This window comes from Prionailurus bengalensis, chromosome A1 (assembly GCF_016509475.1).
Source record: "Prionailurus bengalensis isolate Pbe53 chromosome A1, Fcat_Pben_1.1_paternal_pri, whole genome shotgun sequence".
NCBI lineage: Eukaryota > Metazoa > Chordata > Mammalia > Carnivora > Felidae > Prionailurus > Prionailurus bengalensis.
In genome coordinates this window covers 1,460,308-1,478,807 of record NC_057343.1, presented here as the reverse complement: position 1 = coordinate 1,478,807, position 18,500 = coordinate 1,460,308, and the positions used below count along the sequence as shown (strand labels likewise).

The 18,500-nt window shown below is 48.5% G+C and overlaps 1 protein-coding gene across 2 annotated transcripts in view; it reads left to right on the top strand.

Moving 5' to 3' along the window:
* CRYL1 (crystallin lambda 1) overlaps nt 1-18,500 on the top strand; it is a 129,213-nt gene that overhangs the window by 92,164 nt on the left and 18,549 nt on the right. For both annotated transcript variants that reach the window (XM_043574734.1, XM_043574745.1), the window contains 2 exons: nt 3,842-4,003; nt 11,179-11,373. In XM_043574734.1, coding sequence (XP_043430669.1) covers nt 3,842-4,003; nt 11,179-11,373 — 357 coding nt within the window. The remainder of the gene's footprint in view (nt 1-3,841; nt 4,004-11,178; nt 11,374-18,500) is intronic.

Genomic DNA, 18,500 nt, shown 5'->3' with positions numbered 1-18,500 from the left:
CTGTGGTTACCCGTGGAAAGGGCTGCTGTTTAAAGCAAACAGCAGGGGCGCCTGGGTGGCTCAGTGGGGAAAGCTTCCGACTTGGGCTCAGGTCATGGTCTCACGGCTCCTGGGTTCGAGCCGCGTCGGGCTCTGTGCCGACAGCTTGGAGCCTGGAGCCTGCTTCCCGTTCTGTGTCTCCTCTCTCTCTGCCCCTCCCCTGCTTGCAGTCTGCCTCTCACTCTCTGTCTCTCAAAAATAAACAGATGTAAAGCAAACAATCCGGGTAACCTTAACACCTAATCCCCAGGAAGTAATGTTCCTAAATCTGTGGCCTACACTGGTTTTTACTTTGGAAAGGTCTCTCTAGAGTGGATACAATTTGTTCCAGATTATTGTGGAACTCTGTTTAGGATTTGTAATATGCTTTAAAAATGTTTTTTATTTTTATTTCAAGGAAAAGAACGAGCCTCTGGTTAGGGCTTAGTGCAGTTTATGGCGTGTGGCAATAAAACTTGACAAGATACAATTAGTGCTAACAGATTTTATAATGTGGATCACTTCCATCTTTAGTTTGAGAGAGAATTTCCTTCTGCCATGATTGAAGTGAGGTTTTAGCTCACCTTTTTCTTGCCATGTCCTTCCCCTACAATTGGCTAAGAGGACTTCTTTGCATGTAAAATATTTTGAGTACTAAAGTCTTCTAGTCTAGTTTTGCTTTCTTTCTGGAAGGCGCATTGAAGATTGCTTCCAAATGTTTTGCATTAACAAATGTAGATTTTCTAGCAACAGGACGCCTATCTAAAATGCCTGAACTGATTTAAAAAAAAATAATAATGAAATTTCATTTTCCCCATGAAAATATTTGTTTTGGAAGATGTGTATTGTTGCACAGCGAGTGAGTAAACTTCGGAAGTGAGTTCCTAGGTAGGACTCCCTTTGCCTGGGAATTATCCAATGCTCTGACTTGCCATGGCCATGTTGCCTTTCTAGAACATTCCTAATGAGTTGAATGCTGTCACAGGTAACTCTAATCACAAAACACCAAAGTCTATACATGATTTGTCCTTTAAAATATAAGTAAGTTAGAGAGAATTAAAAGTTATGCCTATAATAATACCAACATTCAGTTTCTTGCTTTCAAGAAGACAAGGGAAAAAGGAGTGTTTAAACTTAACCTCACTTTTTAACTATTTGATACTTCCTGAGATGAGTAAACTTCTGATGTACCAGGAAAGGTTGTGATTCTTGGGAAGTTACGCGGTGCTCTCTTTACTTGTCCCCAGAGTTTTGTTTTGTTTGTTGAAACCTGAGCATAGTGGTTGTGCGAGAATATCATTTATTATGTGTTGTGCGTGAGAATATCATTTATTATGTGTTGTGTCTCCCTCCCGCTTCAAAACAAACAAAACACAAACATAATAATCATTGCTTCCAAAATGCTGTCAGAGTTTAATTAAGCAAAGTCAAGCTCATTACTTTGAATAGTGATAGAATGTTTGCTAACACTTCCCATTTTCTCTAGAAAGGACCCCTGAAAAACACCACTGAGTTCAGAAGGCAAGGCTGGATTCTCACCTGGTCCCATTGCTATAGTTTAGAGAGTGAGGCCGCGTTGCAGCTGGGTTCTCAGTTGTCTCATTGTTTGGGACTTTTCTCTGCCCTTCCTCCCAGCCCCTTTAGGGCAAAGAGAACGACCGTTGCCTCTCTTAGCTTTGCAGTCAACCACAAGTGACGATTAATCCTGATTAATAGCGTTTCATACTCTTTCTCAGGCAAGGAGTATCGGCTCCCCAATGAATAGCAAGGAAATGAACTCAAGGCTTGACATGGACAGAGGCAGTATAACCCTGGCCCAGCAAATTGAACACAGTTGCTGCTATCATCATCAACAACAACAAAACTTCAAGCAAATGTGCCGTTAAAAACCCTTACATAATTGTAGCAGGTTTGGGTTTCCTCTGGTTCAAGTTTTCTTGCCTCTTTGATAATCAGACGATCTGAAGAAGGCATAGCATTTCAGGGGCGAATCTGTGTGACAGACTCACAATAAGGCTGTTCACAAGGACTCTTTTATTAGCTTACACAGTATCTGCATCATTCTTAGTCTCTGGCTTTACTACAAGGCTCCATTTAAACTGAACCCAACTTGCAGACTTAACTGATCCAGGAATCACTCAATACAACCAGCCAGCTACTGTAGCTTTTTTCCCCTTTGTGATAAGGGGATTTAATACAATGGGCTTTACAGTTCTTAAATGACTCCATTTTTTTCCTTGTCTTTGAGATGTGGCGCTTATATGACCTTTTGTTCTTAATAAAAATTTCACATGGCTTGATTATATTTTTTAAAAGTATAAACAAACACAATGTTGACTCCCTACCCTCAGAGTAAAACTTTTTAAACTTTGTAGATGATTACAGAAACGGAATTCGGGTCATAATATTTACACAGCTGATTTCAATATACTATTAGATTTCATGATTAATGATTCAATATTACTAAGTCAAACCTGAAAACCTTTATTTTTGAGGGGCGATTCTCCTATAATTCCCAGTGGCCCTTCAGCATTGCACATTCGCCTTCACGCACCTCTGGTCGCCTGCTGGTGTTTATACCGTTTCTGCTACCATGATGCCGCTACACTAATCAGGGCATCCTCGGTGGGTCCCTGGGTAGCTCGGGGAGGAGGGGAGGACACTGCTCTGACATCGGGCTGGAGAGAGTCTCGAGGGTGTGTTTGGTAGCCACACTGAGAGTACAGAAGACCTACACCCCGAGTAGTGGGTCTCAGACTTCAGCAGGAACAAAAATCATCAGAATGTTTGATTAAAATGCAGATATCAGGACCCTACCCTCATGAGGGCCTGAGAATTTGCATTTTTAACAAGCACCCAGTTTATTCTGATGCTGATGGTTACCGGACCATACTGAGGCCATGGTCCTGTAAATTCTCCAGGGAACCTTGGGAGTTCTTGATGCCTCCCCTGCAGGGCCTATGGCCTCCGGGTAAGCTGGGACCCGTCTTGGGCAGGAGCGACCGCTGTGTGATTTCCCAGAGGAGTCGGTGGCAGGAGGGAAGGGGTGGGAGCAGCCCGAGTGTCCTCTCCCCTTCTGCTTCCATCCGCAGCAGGGCGGTATCCGCCGTGTTCCCAGGAACAGGCCTCACCCGTGGCCCCACACTTGGCTGTTGGAGAATGTCCTCTCACTCCAGCCGGCTCTGTGCACGATTAGGATTTCAGAGTGGTGTTATCTGCAGTACTTAATCCAAATTTGCTCCTCTGTCCTCCTCCCACACCCCATTAAAGTAATTTTAGATTTGTAGAAACAAAGGTCCTTTTCAAAAGGATTTCCAATTAGAAATGAATTCTCAAGAAGCTCTTCGGGAATTATGGATGTAACGTGTTTGTTCGTTTCACGAAGATAAGATTTTTCCTTGAAGATAAGTTGCTCTGATGGTCAGAACAGGTAGGGAAAATAAGTGGTGATGACTGCTGTGGATGTTTGTAGCGCCTCTCTGGAGGTGCTGTTCTGTGTTCTGTCGTGGAGTCAACCCCCATGTGCTCGGCAGACTGTTTTATCCTGCGAGTTTTCAGGCCTGTGCAAAGCTAGAAAGTTCAGCTCCCACATACACGCCCCCCAGTTTCCGGAGTTTCCGGAGACTTGCCATGTTCTTCAGCGGCTTTTTGGTTTGCTCTTAAAAATTGCTGGTAGTTTTCTAATTGGTTCATTGATTTTTTTTTTTTTTTTTTTTTTTTTTTTTTTTTTTTTTTTTTTTTTAGGAATGAATCAGACACGAGCTGCTTTGCTTGAGGCCTGAGTGCAGTATCATCCATAGTAATTTGAATATGTTCTTTTCAGGAATGCGTTCCAGAAAACCTGGAGCTGAAGAAGAAGATTTTTGCTCAGTTAGATCAAATCATCGATGACCAAGTTGTCTTAAGCAGCTCCACCTCTTGCCTCCTGCCTTCCCAGTTGTTTGCTGGCCTCGCACACGTGCAGCAGTGCCTCGTGGCCCATCCTGTGAGTGCCTCTACCCACCAGCACGGTGGCCTCTCGTTCCGGTTTTCCGGGGCGGTACGCCTTGGCTGATCCGATAGTGTCTTGTAGCTGCTTTATTGAGGTGTAATTCGCATGCCACACAATTAAAGCTGGATAATTTAATGTGATTCAGTGTATTTAGAGAGCTGTGCAATCCCGGCAGTTTTAAAGAGAATTTTATCCAAAAATGTCTTGAATTGTGTCTGTGTACCTGACGCACGATGGGATAGAACCCACGCTGTCTCCCTCACCTACGTAACTCACTGTCTAGCTGAAGAGAGAGAGTACTAACCAAATAATCCTACCGTCGGGGAGTCATTTTAAAAATGTGTCCACATTTTTAGTAGGATTTTGTAGCCGTTTTACTGCGCTGTGTGGTTTCCTCAACACAATGCGGAGTAGGATCAGTTTTACTAAAATGCAAATTCTTGGTCCTGCTCCTGAGATTCTGGTTCGGTAGGTTGGCTTTAAGCCTCCTACCCCTTTTTTTTGTTCCCTTGCACCCCTCTGTTGTAATTAACTGGGCAGACTTACACAGTGGGGGGGCATGATGAGGCCTGTTGGACAGTGAGTACAAGTTGGCGTGCGAGCACTCAGTAAGTCTTTTTGAGATTAATGTATTAATGTGAGGAAAGGAGAATCAGGAGAGCCAAGGTTGAGTAATAGCTGTGAGCTCAGTGTGACCTTGGGAAACTGGGGACAGCTCGTTAGGTTAGGACAGAAAAGCTAACTTAGCTCCGGCCATAATGAATGTGATAGTAGATGACGATGGCCACACCCTCAGCACCAGCAGGCCATCAGAGGTGAAGGCCGGGGAAGGGCTGCCTGGAGGAGCCAGGGCCAGGCTGGGCAGGATCTGGGCTGACCAGGGAGGAGAGAGTGTGAGGGTGGGAAAGAAGATGAAGAGACCCTTGGCCAAGAGCAAGCACGGGGCATGCAGAATTGTGAGGAGGCCAGCCTGACCGGAAAGACACACGCACCTCACGTACTTGGGGAGCAGGAGGAAAGAGCCAGAAGGCTTGGGAATGGTTGGGTTATACAAAATCGTGAGCGTTACTCTGAAGACATGGGACCGGTGTAGACACAGGGCAGCCCTGCAATGTGGTGGAAGTGCTGCCTTTGGAGGGTGATCAGAAGGTTCCTTCTATATTGAAGATGGCTCAGAGAGGGGGACAGCTACTTCACAGAACTGGGGCAGGATTCCTAGTATGAGCCACCAGGGCCGTGGTGAGGCGGAGGGTCTTAGACTGAGAGCAGGGAAAGTCCTCCTGCTGAGCAAGAGTAGCTTAGAGTGTGGGGGTGGGGAGGCTAAGGGGCTTGCTCAGGGAGGTGAGGAAAAAGGGCGGGTCAGAGATGCCTCCTGATTCTGCGTGCTGACAGGAGGGACGGCTTGGACCACCATTCACATGACCGTATGGTTCTGGATGTCTGGATATCCTCCTACCGAAGTACAAGGGAAAGTGGAGAGTGGTCGTAAAATACGGAGACTCAGACCCACAGAATATAGAAGAAAACCGGTCATGTTTAGCTACCACTCAGATACGGGAAATTAGCACCAAGAGGGACCTTAGTTGAAGCATCCAGTTACCAAGTGCCACGAAACATGACATGTCCTTGCTTTTATGACATTTACATGTCTGTAAAAAGGACTCTTAGGAACGGTAAACTGTTTGTTGATTAGAGAGTTAATCTTGCCTGGAAACTTCCAACTTCTAACCAGTAATTTTACTTCTAAGTCAGGTGGGAAAAAAAGGAAAAACAGCTAAGTCAGATTGTTTAGAAAATGCCTCCTAAGTCCTTTATCAAGACTTTTACCCATGTCTCTTAATTTTGAACTACCTGATGGATGACACCACACCTCCTTCACTTTCCTGTCACACCTAACAAGTACCTCTGACTAGTAGTTCAGCCACTCACTGTTGAGTAATGATATTTCTCATACCATTTTAGGATTGCTCGCTTTTACTTCTTTAATCAAGGTCAAATAGCATAACCAAAGTAAGTCCAGACCTTGTTTCACAAATCAATCTCTTCTTTCTTTTGGAAATCATTTTATACCTAAGCCAACATTAATTTAAGCAAATGCAGTCACCCAAGCCGGCCGTCTTTGGAATTTTATCCTTTCTTTCTCCTGCGCTGATATTGCCCACCGATCTCCTGCCCAGATGATTCCACTGAGCTCAGGTGGGGAAAAGGCGTGCTGAACAATTCAACCCAAGCTGGACGGGCAGTCCCAAATATTCCAGAACCATTTACGGTCTCTGAGGAGCTTGTTTCCCTTCGGCCCGGAGCATCGGCTCACACGCCGCCGCCTCAACATCCTGCCCCAGGCACCCACAGTTCTTTGCCCAGACAGGAAACAGGACAAAGGAAAAGGAAGCCCCTTCTTCGTGCCTCTGAAAGGCTCTGGCGAGAGTGGATAGTCAGCAGTTGCGAAAGATTGCCGCCTCCAGCCCTCCACAAAAGAGCCGGCAGCCAGCGAGTTTCGACATCACGTGTTGTCTTTTGGGCAAACACATGTTGTCTCGCTGGGGGTGGGGGGGTGGGAGGAGCTCTGGGTCATGTGAGCACTGGGGGTGAGCGGGGGTCACTACGGGGTGGGCGTGTTCTCTCAGCACACAGGTAGTTTGGGATTTTCAAGTGGGCTTCATAGACTAGAGCCAGGAGGCGACGGGCTCAGGAAGAGGGGTGTTAATGTGTCCCTGACATTCTTCCTCTCCATTGTTTCTTATGTTGCGTTTCCTGGTCTGCCTCATCTCCCTGTGGGTGTGTAGAGGGGCTCAGGGATGGGCATCTGGTGGCTGGGAGACGTTCGCTGATGATGATGATCTCAAAGTTGAGTTTGGTCGCAGTCTCTCTTGGTGCCTGGATCTATGTTAGCAATCAGTCAAAACGGTTTCAGCCACACTTTACAGCCTTACTTCAGTTGGGGACGTGGTGGTCCCATGGAGCTGGTGGGGGCTGCTTTAGCCCATCGGATGCTCCTGGCGCCCCTTTTATGGATGCTCTGTGGATGAGGCTGCCTGGGAAGGATGCACATGGCTCAGGGATTCCAGTGTTGAGTGGAGACAGGTCCTAACTCTCGTCTACTCATCTCTCACGTTGGTTACTTGTCAGCCACGGAGCTATAACACAGCCTGGAATTAAACCGGGCACTGCTCACATAAGGTGCCCAGGATGTTCCCATCTGAGCACCTTGCCTACGCTTGCCACTTTTGTTACTCACTCTCCCGCCTGACCCCGGAACCACTTGCCCTCGTGTTGGTGGTAATTTGAACGTCCGTCCCGGAGCTTGCTGTTTCTGGAGAGCGTATGTGTGTGCGTGTGTAGGCGGTGCCCGTTTCAGATTGTCAGCTGCTGCCCGTCAGAGGGGCAGCCTTCCCCCCTCTGCCTGTGGAGGGTTCAGGAAGGTGGGGTGGGATGGGCTGTCACTCATGAAAGGGCTTTACTCTGAAAATTATCAACATGGTGGGGGATTAGGCCTCTCGGCCTGCTGTAAGCAAGCCGCCCCTTCATTTTTACTTCCACTCCTCTGTAAAGAAGAGGAGTTCGCCTGGTCGGGAGTGCCCCCTCCGCGGAGCTGTGCCAATGAATTGCAGATCGCCGCGGCTGTCTTCTGGGAGAAGGGGCCGGCTGCCTTTCCTCTGAGTTTAACTCTGTTTCATCTGCTGCAGAGAAAATAAACGAAGCCTCTGTGTTGGGCGCGCTGTGCTATCTCCGCGATCACATGCCTCCCAGGCTCTGGTCCAGGTTCTGGGCAGGCTTTTCACGAGGTGAATGGAGAATGCCCCCCCTTGTACCGCCCGGCCCCACCTGAGCTCTCAAAGAGCCTCACCGGCCAGGCCCTCCGTCTCGCCTCCGGCACAGCGCTGCCCGCTCTGGAGAGCCCGTGGACCGGCTCCTGTAACCTTTAGAGACACTGCCTCCTTTTCCCCTCGTTTGTTTTGTTTTTCCCATTTCTTCAAGGCGTGATTCTCAGTCTGACTCACAGACCCCGATCCCGGAAGGCCCAGGCGTTCCGGGGAACACAGCCGTTCCTTTCCTTTTGAGAGAGTCGCTTCTTTGCTTATTTCCACGGCCCCTCCCGTCCCTCCTCCCTCCTCCCTCCTCCCTCCTCCCTCCTCTCATCTCTCCACCTGATTGTCCCGTCCCTCTCCCAGCCTGCAGTTGGCATCAGTGTCCCTGTCACAGGACTGAGGTGCCGTGGCAAGAACCACCCCCTGCGGGCCCTCAGACTCCGGGAGGTCCTCTCCCAGCAGCTGCCCGGTTCGAGCGCGTGGACACAAAGCGTGAACGCGGCCTGTTTCAGGAAGCACGGAGAGCTGGACCGTGCGGCTGGGTTTCCGCGGGTGCTGGGGAATCAGGGTCCTGCAGGGCTTTGAGCTGGAGGTGGTGCAGTCGGCATCCTGGTTTTAAGTTTTAAAAAAACGTTAATTGTGATGAAACACGTGTAAGGCTTGAAACTGTGTACGGTTCAGCGGCAGTGAGCACGTTCACACGGCTGTGCAGCCCTCGCACAGAACTCCATCTGCAGAAGTCTTTCTTGGGAAGCTGAAACTCCGCCCCCAGGGAGCGGCAGCTCTCCGGCCCCGGCAGCCTCGTGCTCCCTTCTGCCTCTGGATCCGACAGGCCCCTGCCTGACAAAGGCTCACCCTGGCGGTGGTGGCGAGAGGATGGGCCTGGAGAGAGAGGCCAGGGAGGAGAGTGCCGGAATCCGAGCGGGAGGCGACGGCCCGAGCCAAGTGTGCGTGTGCGGTGGCGGGAATGGGTTTTTCCAGAGACGTGAATAGAACTGACAGGATCACCGATGGGAAGTGGGGCAGGCCAGGGAGAGGCGGGCACCGAGGATGCTTCTCACGGTGCTGACTTGGGCGTTGGGTGTTGGGGTGATGGTGTTCTCGCCAAGATGGGACGCCAGGAAGAGGACCCTGTGTGGGGGCGAGAGGGACGGCAGTTTGATTCGTGACAGGTCGAGTGTATGCTTGTTAGGAGTGTGTCCGGTGCACAATTACAGATACAGCCTGGAATGGGGGGCGAGCTCCAAGTGAGATCTCGGGGTTTGGGGTGGGGGGAGACACCCTGGGAGCCACCCAGCTCTGCCCAGAGCCTGGGAGTGGGCACAGAGGGAGGCCAGCGGTGGCAGCCGGGAGAACCGCCACTTAGGGAGGATGCGGGCCGGGGAGCACGTTGTGCGTGCGGATCCTCTGTAGCCGGTGTCTCGGTCTGGGATTGTGCCGCCCGTGAGGCTTGCGGCATTGAAAGACCCCAAGCCCCAAAGACGTAGTCTTTGTCTTATAGGAAGATAAAATCCATCTAAGTAGACAGGCTTCCAGTTCTTACAATTCTGATCTTCGAAAAGGCCAGAGGTTAGACATTTTTATGAGCTCGATGATCATAGGCAGGAGACAAGTGATTCAGTTGAGGCACTGATTTACAATTTATTTATCTGAAAACAGATGCCGTCCTCTTTTGCTTTCTAAGAGGGCTGAGCGTGACCAGGGCAGGCCGAGAGCACAGGGAACCTCCGAAGCTAAGCTGTTTGTGGACCAGAGGCCCCTCCTAAGCAGTGTCCTAGGAGAAGGAAGGTTTTCTTTCCCTTTTCTATAGAAGTCATTGTATGTATGTATGTATGTATTTTTAAATTTCTAAAAAAGGTGTATTTGAGACACACAAACACACACAAAAACAGAGTGTGAGCAGGGGAGGGGCAGAGAGAGAGGGAGACACAGAGTCAGAAGCAGGCTCCAGGCTCTGAGCTGTCAGCACAGAGCCCGACACGGGGCTTGAACTCATGAACCGTGAGATCATGACCTGAGCCAAAGTTGGGACGCTTAACTGACTGAGCCACCCAGGCACCCCTGTAGAAGTCATTTTAAAATGGATGCTTCTTGGACTTCCTCGTGGCTCAATCAGTTAAGCATCTGACTCTTGATCTCAGCTCAGGTCTTGATCTTGGGTATGGAGCTTACTTTAAAAAAGAAAAAAAAAAGATGCTTCTTGTAGTAATTAGTGACTGTAAGATTCTATCAATTTTCCTCTATATATTGAGGAAAAATTACTTAAAAGTATTTGGCATACAGTTTACTGCGGTGCATTTAGCTTTTTTTTTTTTTTAATTTTTTTTTTTCAACGTTTATTTATTTTTGGGACAGGGAGAGACAGAGCATGAACGGGGGAGGGGCAGAGAGAGAGGGAGACACAGAATCGGAAACAGGCTCCAGGCTCTGAGCCATCAGCCCAGAGCCTGACGCGGGGCTCGAACTCACGGACCACGAGATCATGACCTGGCTGAAGTCGAACACTTAACCGACTGCGCCACCCAGGCGCCCCTACAGTGCATTTAGCTTTTAATGGTGAGGTTAATCTGGTCTATGAAGCAGCCTTTTCTTTGGACTGAGGATAATCCTCTTTGGGACTCTTCAAGAACAGTTTCTCAAAATAAACGAAGAAACAAACAAAAGACAAAAATGAAAAAAATAAACCAAGAAACCCAGAGCACAAAGTGTAAATGCTGGGCTAGGCAGGCATTTCCACCTGGGCCCGCTCATCGTGGGCCAACCCTTCCCACCTTAGGCCGTGTCACGACGTCAAGGCTGCGGTAGTGTTCTGATGCTGCGTGACCTCTGTGTAGGAGAGATTTGATTGGCGGGACACGTTTGGGGCTCAACATGGACACATTAAGGAAATACCAAGTTTTGGGAAGATGCTCTCAATTTTAACCCTGACACAGTAGAATAGCAAGACCCCGCAGTGAGGGTTTTGGAAGGTGGGTCTGGAGGAGGGCTAGGGCTGGGCGAAAGCCCGTGGAGTCTAGACAGTGGGTAGCTGAGAAATCCTGGGGGAGGCCAGGGGTCTGGAGATTAGCCCTGAAAGCATAGGATGGTCATCTGCACCTCCAAATTTCAACCTCAGGTGCTAGTTATGATTTTTCAATAAATAAGACACACAGATTTTTGTGCTCAGGTTTTTTCTTTCCCTCCTTTGTGGACTACTTTATATTTCAAGTTTCTTGTCATCAGATGCTGAATCTAAAGTGGCCCTTCCCCAGACAAATCTGTACCATCTGACCATTCAGGATAGGCAAGCAGTCTGCCAGAACTGCACCCCGGCTCCAGGGCTGTCTTCTGACTCTTCTCCCCTCCTGTCTCTCTCGTAAGGTAAATCCACCGTATTACGTGCCTTTGGTTGAGCTGGTCCCACACCCAGAGACGGCCCCTGCGACGGTGGACAGAACCCACGCCCTGATGCGGAAGATCGGACAGTCCCCAGTCAGAGTCTTGAAGGAGATGGATGGCTTTGTCCTGAATCGCCTCCAGTATGCCGTCATCAGCGAGGCCTGGCGGCTGGTGGAGGTGCGTGGGCTGCTTCCAGCCTCTGGCTGTTGGAGGGGAAGGGTAGCCGCATGTCCTGGGGCCGCATGGCGGGGTGGGAAAGTCAGCGCTCAGTCCCGCCTGTTCTGTTCTGGGGACTGAGGGCAAGCTCTTCTCTCAGGTTCAGTCAACAGGCAAGGAAAATAAAATGTAATGTGGCAGTTCATTGTATGTTTCAGAGATTCCTGTTACAGTAAGTCATTTGATATTCACACCTGATGATAGACTTCTCTGCTTCCTGTTCTTTCGTATCATTACCACATAGTTATCTCTGTGTGACAATGCTGCATTTTCTCACAGGGTCAGGTTTTCCCCCAGTGTTATAATTTTTCAAGAGGGAAAAACTGAATTTTGAGTAAACTTGTATCCTCTAAAGGAACCCAGTTTATTTCAAGAGCTTGAGGAAGAAACAATGGGCAGTCCTTAAACTTGTTAGCGCTATGCTTATCTTAAATATAAATAGGAAGTTATGCACACACACTTAACCCTGTCCTTTCATTAAAAGATTTTACATGTGACTTTATTTATTTATTCTTAATTTTTTTAATGTTTATTTATTTTTGAGAGAGAGACAGAGTGTGAGCAGGGGAGGGGCAGAGAGAGAGGGAGACACAGAATCCAAAGCAGGCTCCAGGCTCCGAGCTGTCAGCACAGAGCCTGATGCAGGGCTTGAACTCACAGACTGCGAGATTATGGCCTAAGTCAAAGTCTGACGCTTAACCGACTAAGCCACCCAGATGCCCCAAAAGATTTTACATGTGACTTTAGAAATCACCTCGCTTCTACATTTGTACGAAAGACCTGGTTCCAGGCAGGCTAGACCTTGGAGCAGCCCCAGGACTTGCAGTGAAGAGTCCAGGGGTCTTGGGCTCAGACTGTCTGTTTTCCATCCAGTTGCTTGTTGATGCTTCCTCAGCTTCTACATGGGTGAACAACACTGTCCATGCTCATGTTGCAGAAACATGGTGGAGCGAGCGAGGGTCTATCCGGGTACGCAAGGCAAGGGGAACGAAGCTCGGGCTGAATTGTCTGTTCCTGGAATAGGCCCAGAGCTCCTATGGGAGCCTGCCAGTCCCAGCCTGACACGGGAAGAAGGGGGCCGGCCTGTGGGCATTGTATTTTAGCTGCCCAGCGCGTGATGTATGTGACCCTCCTGCTTCCTGGTTACGGCATTCTGCCCCGTCCCTGTTAGATTCATCATCTGTGCTGACTGCCGTGTCCAGTTGCCACACAGTAGCTGCAATCCTGTGTCCTTGTTGGGGTTTTCACTGTTAAGTTCGTAGTTTTAACTTCCTAATAATTGGAGAATGTTCTTTGAGTATCAGTAGTAGAATATTTAAAGCCACACTGAACTGAAAGCACTTCCTCGGAGCTGTTTTTACATCATTTCCACTTGTCTGGAACACTTCAATAGACCACCAGAAAAGTTCAGTGTTACAGTGAAACACAGAGAGGTTTTAAGGCAGTTTTTGCCTTTTTTGTAAAGTAACGTAGGCCCAAAGGGGTAAAGAAAAGCCCTGAGCTGAATCTTGCTTTCTCCAGTCAGAACGATGTGAGCCAGCTCAAGGGAAAACCTGGAGGTTCTGGGGCAGAGGAATTAGGTGGGAGTCACACACAGAGGATCCTCTGTGTGTTGACCCCAGAGCAGAACCGGGGGTAGTTGGGAAGCTCCCGAGTTTGGCAGGTCGGTGGAGGGTGGCAGCGCTCCCCTTGGAGGAGCCGTGGAGGATTCCAGTTCTCCCCTTTACTGGCCAGACGTGGAGGGAGGGCTGGAGGAGTTACTGAATGTGGCTGCTCTACCGCCTCATTTCGTCCGCCCTCCTTTAGATTGTCCCGTCTCTGGCGGCTGATGGCAGACTGGGCGTGATCATGTTACCGACTTGCAGGAACGTTCTCACTCTTGGGTCTCATGCCGGAGAGTCCCGCGTGTGTCTGTTGTTGGCTGCAGTGGCACTCACGTGCCTGGAGTCTCCATGAGGCACCATGTGCTACAGTCCAGCAGGATAGAGTTTGTGACAAATTGCGAAGAGGCTACAGACATGACAAAGTGTGAATAGAACCTCAAGAGTTTTCCTTGGTGAATGTCCAGGAGATCAGTCCGTTTTAGAAAATAAAGATGATTGGCAGACAGAATTAAGACGGGTCTGGAAACTATAGGTCCCTCTCTCCAGGTTGTGAATAGGGTGACGGGCATCCCTGAGCTCTGTGGTGAAGTGGTCCAGGTGTGGGACAGGGGCTCGCAGAGGGAACATCCGAGGGGGCCGGGTCGCCCGTGTTGTACCTGCTCTTAACCGTTGCCGCCCGGAGACCACTACTTTGTCGGCCTCCCACACGTGGGAGTGCCAGTAGCACGCCGGCCGTGCGTCCACTCCTGAAGCAGTTACTTCTGAGGGCAGAGGAGCCACGGGCGTGGGCTCTGAACACCCCACAGGAGCCCTGCTTTCCTTAGGCTCTGGGCTTAGCAGAGTCAGAGCCATGCCGTGAGAGAACTGCCCCCCGGCCACGTAAGCAGCCACGGGATCCTCCGCTGGGTTCTCAACGGTGCACCCCAGCAGACACACAAAAGGCACGTTTCTCCTGCCTCCTCCTGGGATTAGTGGATCAACATTTGTGCCCATTAGGTGGGGTGGCCTGAGTAGTCTTGACTTGATCACATGAATTTCTTGAAAGAAAACTTGTGCCGCCTGTGGTCTGTTTCCACCTAAGATCCTGAGGGGCAGACAAGGCGAGCAAACCCCTCCCGAGCCCCACCTTCACCTGTGCAAATCTGCACGCGTGTGCTGGGCCCCGTCAGGGCTGGGGCCAAATGACGCCCCTTTGACTCACCACGTCAGAGCCAGTTGAACTTGAATTTAGATTTTAGGGTGTTCCAAGTGTACTTCAAAACATTTAAGGGCAACTTTGGTATAAAAAGCAGATCAATTGGGGAAATGTTACAGTGAAAACTGGAGATTTTTATACATCTTAGGTTGGAAAGATCCAAAGGCCTTGCAGAGTTTTTCTTTCAAAGACGTTCTCTCCCGGGAGTGGGTTTCACACGTGGGCCGGGGCCCCAGCCTTCTGGCAGCGAACACAGTGAGCGCAGACGAGCAGGGCCGCCTTACTTACTCAAGGACACTATGGCTGCTTCAGTCTCGTGCCTTCTGCATTCGCAGAGCGAGTTGAAATTTGGCAGAGCTAGGGCTGGCTGTTGAGGTCCGAGGGCTGTAAGGTGACTTGGCTGCAGAGCACTAGGACGCCTTGCGTAGACGTGGGCCCGGATGCTGCCGTCCTGGCTTCCGGGGTGCTGCATCTGCGGGCGGGTCGAGGAATACTGTTCCTTGCTGTCCGTGTGTCAACAGCTCTGCACAAGTCAGATCCAAGTGTGAATTTCCAGGGGTCCTACCCACAAGTTGGGGTGTGAGCTAGAGTGGGACAGGCAGGGCACCTGGCCAGAAGGATGGCTCACATTTCCACTTAGCCATGGCGGTGCCTTAATGCGGATGTCAGGGGAGCAGAAGGGTGCTGTTCTGCCACTTGCTAATTTTGTCGACCTGGTAGGTTACATCGGTCGATTTTCCCATGTTGGACCAGCCTTGCAGACCTAGAATAAATACCACTAGATGTGTAATTCTTTCTGGACGTTGCTGGGGTCAGTTCGCTTATGTTTTGTTGCATCTAAGTTCAGAGGAAACATTAGTTTGTAGTTTTCCTTTTTCTCTCTCTTTTACTATATTTGATTTTGACATCAAGGTAACACTGTATTAGATATCAAGGTAATAATGCATAAAATGGGAAGTTTTCTCTCCATCTATTTTCTGGAAGAGATTATAACATTTTTGTTAATTCTTCTTTAAATATTTGGTAGAATTCTCCAGTGAAACCACCTGGGCCTGGAGAAAAACCTCTTTTCCAGGAGGTTTTTATTTATTTATTTTTACTTACTTACTTACTTACTTACTTACTTACTTATTTATTTATTTACTTATTTATTTACTTATTTTGCTTGTGAGAGAGGGGGGGAGAGAGAGAATCTCAAGCAGGCTTCACACTGAGCTTGGAACCCGATGCAGGGCTCGATCCCACGACCCTGGGATTGTGACCTGAGACAAAATTAAGAGGCGGGCGCTCAGCTGACTGAGCCACCGAGGCATCCTTCCAGGAGGTTTTTAATTACAAGTTCAGCTTCTTTAATGGTTATAAGAACCATTCAGGCTGTCTGTTTCATCTTGGTTGAGTTTGGTGGTTTGTGGTTTTTAAGAAATTGTTCCGTTTCTTCTGAGTTGTTGAGTTCATGAGCATAAAGTTGTTGGCAGGGTCTGTAGTGATATCCCTGGTTTTGTTCCTGATGTGGGGCATTTGTGTCCACTCTCTTTGTATCCTTGTCAGTCTTGCTAGAGCTTTGTTAATTTTACTGATTATTTTGAAGAAGCCACTTTTTGTTTCATCAATTTTCTTTATCGTGTTCCCGTTTTCAGTTTCATCCACCAACTGGAGGGCATATTTTACTACTTGCAGCCAAGTGTGGAGGAGAAATTCTAAGAAAGGTGGGGCGGAAAAAGGTAAGGGAGGCTCCTGTGGAGGCCTGTCCATTCGAGAAGGGGGAGAGGAGCTGCAGGCACCATTTCCAGGTCAGAAAGAGAAAGTGCTGGGAATAAGACACACCTTGTCTTCACGGCAGCCTAGATCATGACATACTGTCCTGTCATCGCCTGTGATTTTGTCTGTCCCCACACAGCCATGTATGCTCGGCAAGGACAAGGGCTGTCTGGGAGCAAGATGGGAGCGAGGTATATAAGGGAACAAAGTTGCTGGGTTCTGTTTTATTGTCTCACAGACGCCCACCCCATTCTTCGCCTTCCAGTTTGGCTCAGAATTGGGGGGGAGCAGCCCTCGTAGGCTTGGAAATGTCAGAAGGACAAATCCGGCTATAGTCTAGTAGCCCAAGATTAGGTCACTGGGGGACAAGATCCTGTTGGCCAGGAATGTGATTTCAAGTCAGTACTCTTAAGCTAATGATCACAATAAAGGAAGTTGTGTTGTGATGATAAACCCTCTCCCAGACAATAGCTGAGCTTGTACTGCCCATAAATTCTTGCCCCATCCAGGTAGGGTAGGTGGAGGTGAGCTGGAGTGAATCACGAAGCCATCAGCAGATTCTCAGCCTGTTGGAATGTGTTGGTAATGAGCTTTGGAAATTGCTTATCTTGGGTTTTATTCACCCTTCTGAGCAATGTAATCGTGAGGCTGAATTTCTGTTCCTCATGCACTGGGCTGCAAAAATTCAGTTCTTGTTTTCTTGCCAGGTAGGTATAGTTTATGGGATCTGAATCTAATTCCTGTTATGAAGAATTGTTCAGTTAATAAAGTATATCTCAGATCTCATGTAGTAAAGTTAACAGAGGAAACTTTTTGTGATAAACGCATTGAGGGTTTTCTGTGGAATTTAATTATTGAGATTCTAACATAGGAATTAGGAGTAAGTCCAGCGAACCCCTGAGGATCATTTACTCATCAGTGACTTCAGTTTGTATGGTATTTAAAAGTTTACAAAGCACTTTCCTTTATATTTTTCATGGTTTACAGATATTTTCAGATCGTCCCATCTTTTTTTTTTTTTTTAATTTTTTTTTTCAACGTTTATTTATTTTTGGGACAGAGAGAGACAGAGCATGAATGGAGGAGGGGCAGAGAGAGAGGGAGACACAGAATCGGAAGCAGGCTCCAGGCTCTGAGCCATCAGCCCAGAGCCTGACGCGGGGCTCGAACTCACGGACCGCGAGATCGTGACCTGGCTGAAGTCGGACGCTTAACCGACTGCGCCACCCAGGCGCCCCCAGATCGTCCCATCTTAAAACCATGAGAGGTGCATTGTTATTTTTGCCCTTACAGATTAAGACACTGGCTCAAGAGGTTAGGTGATTTGATCCACGTTCCGCAGTCTGGTGGGGATTCAAAGCCGTGTCACTTCTTGTGCTTCAGTGTCTGCACCTGTAAGTGAATCTGTTTCTCATCGGGATGTGATGAGGATTGGATGGGGTTATGTATGTAAACGGCTTAGGACATGCCTGGCATATGGTAATGGTTTAGTAAGTGCTATGGGTTGTTGTGACAGTAACGATGACAGAGTTTTCTGATTCCCTGAATCCAGTGTAATTTTTTTGGACGCCACAGCTGCCACCAGTGTGTTAGCTCTGAGCTGAAAAACTCACATCCTGGCTACACAAGTGGGGCTCCCGGAAGGCAGCGGGGCCTCACCGGGGAGCCTGTTAGGAATGCACCGTCTGAGATCCCACTCCGGACCTGCAGAACCAGACTCTGTATTTTAATAAACTCTGCAGACCTTCGTATGCTGCCCGAAGTCGGAGAAGCCGTCGCTCCCTCCCAGGGAGACCCTGGCCTCACAGTCTTGATGGGTTGTATTTCATCTGTTTTAAGATGAACTTTTTATCTTAAGATGTTTACATTTTAACATCTTAGTTTTATGGGTGGCATTTTTCTTCCTTAACAGAACATTAAATACTAATTTAACTTTCAGTTGATGCAGTCTTAATTTTAGGGAGAAATAGTGTATTCTGCTGTTGTGTTTTTTTTTTTTTCAACGTTTATTTATTTTTGGGACAGAGAGAGACAGGGGCAGAGAGAGAGGGAGACACAGAATCGGAAGCAGGCTCCAGGCTCTGGGCCATCATCAGCCCAGAGCCTGACGCGGGGCTCGAACTCACGGACCGTGAGATCGTGACCTGAGCTGAAGTCGGACGCTTAACCGACTGCGCCACCCAGGCGCCCCTCTGCTGTCATTTTTATTTGTCTTTTCTCCTTCCATGTTTTCCTGTGTCTGATGCTCTATATCTGACTCAGGCTCACGGTAGATAAACATGCAGCTTCTGCTTAGTGGAAAGACTGTCACCTGGTCACTTTGTAAGTTATGATTTCCAGTCCTAGTTTTGTGACAGTGAATACCTCTGGTTATCCCGGAAATTATGTGAAAGTCAACTTAAGAAAAGGATTTAATTCACTTTTAATGAAAACACACACACATCGGAGGAAAAGAATGCTGGGCCGTCACTGCCTGGGAGTTGGAAGTGGTCATTCCAGATCGAAGCTGGCCTTCCCTGTGGCTCAGGCAT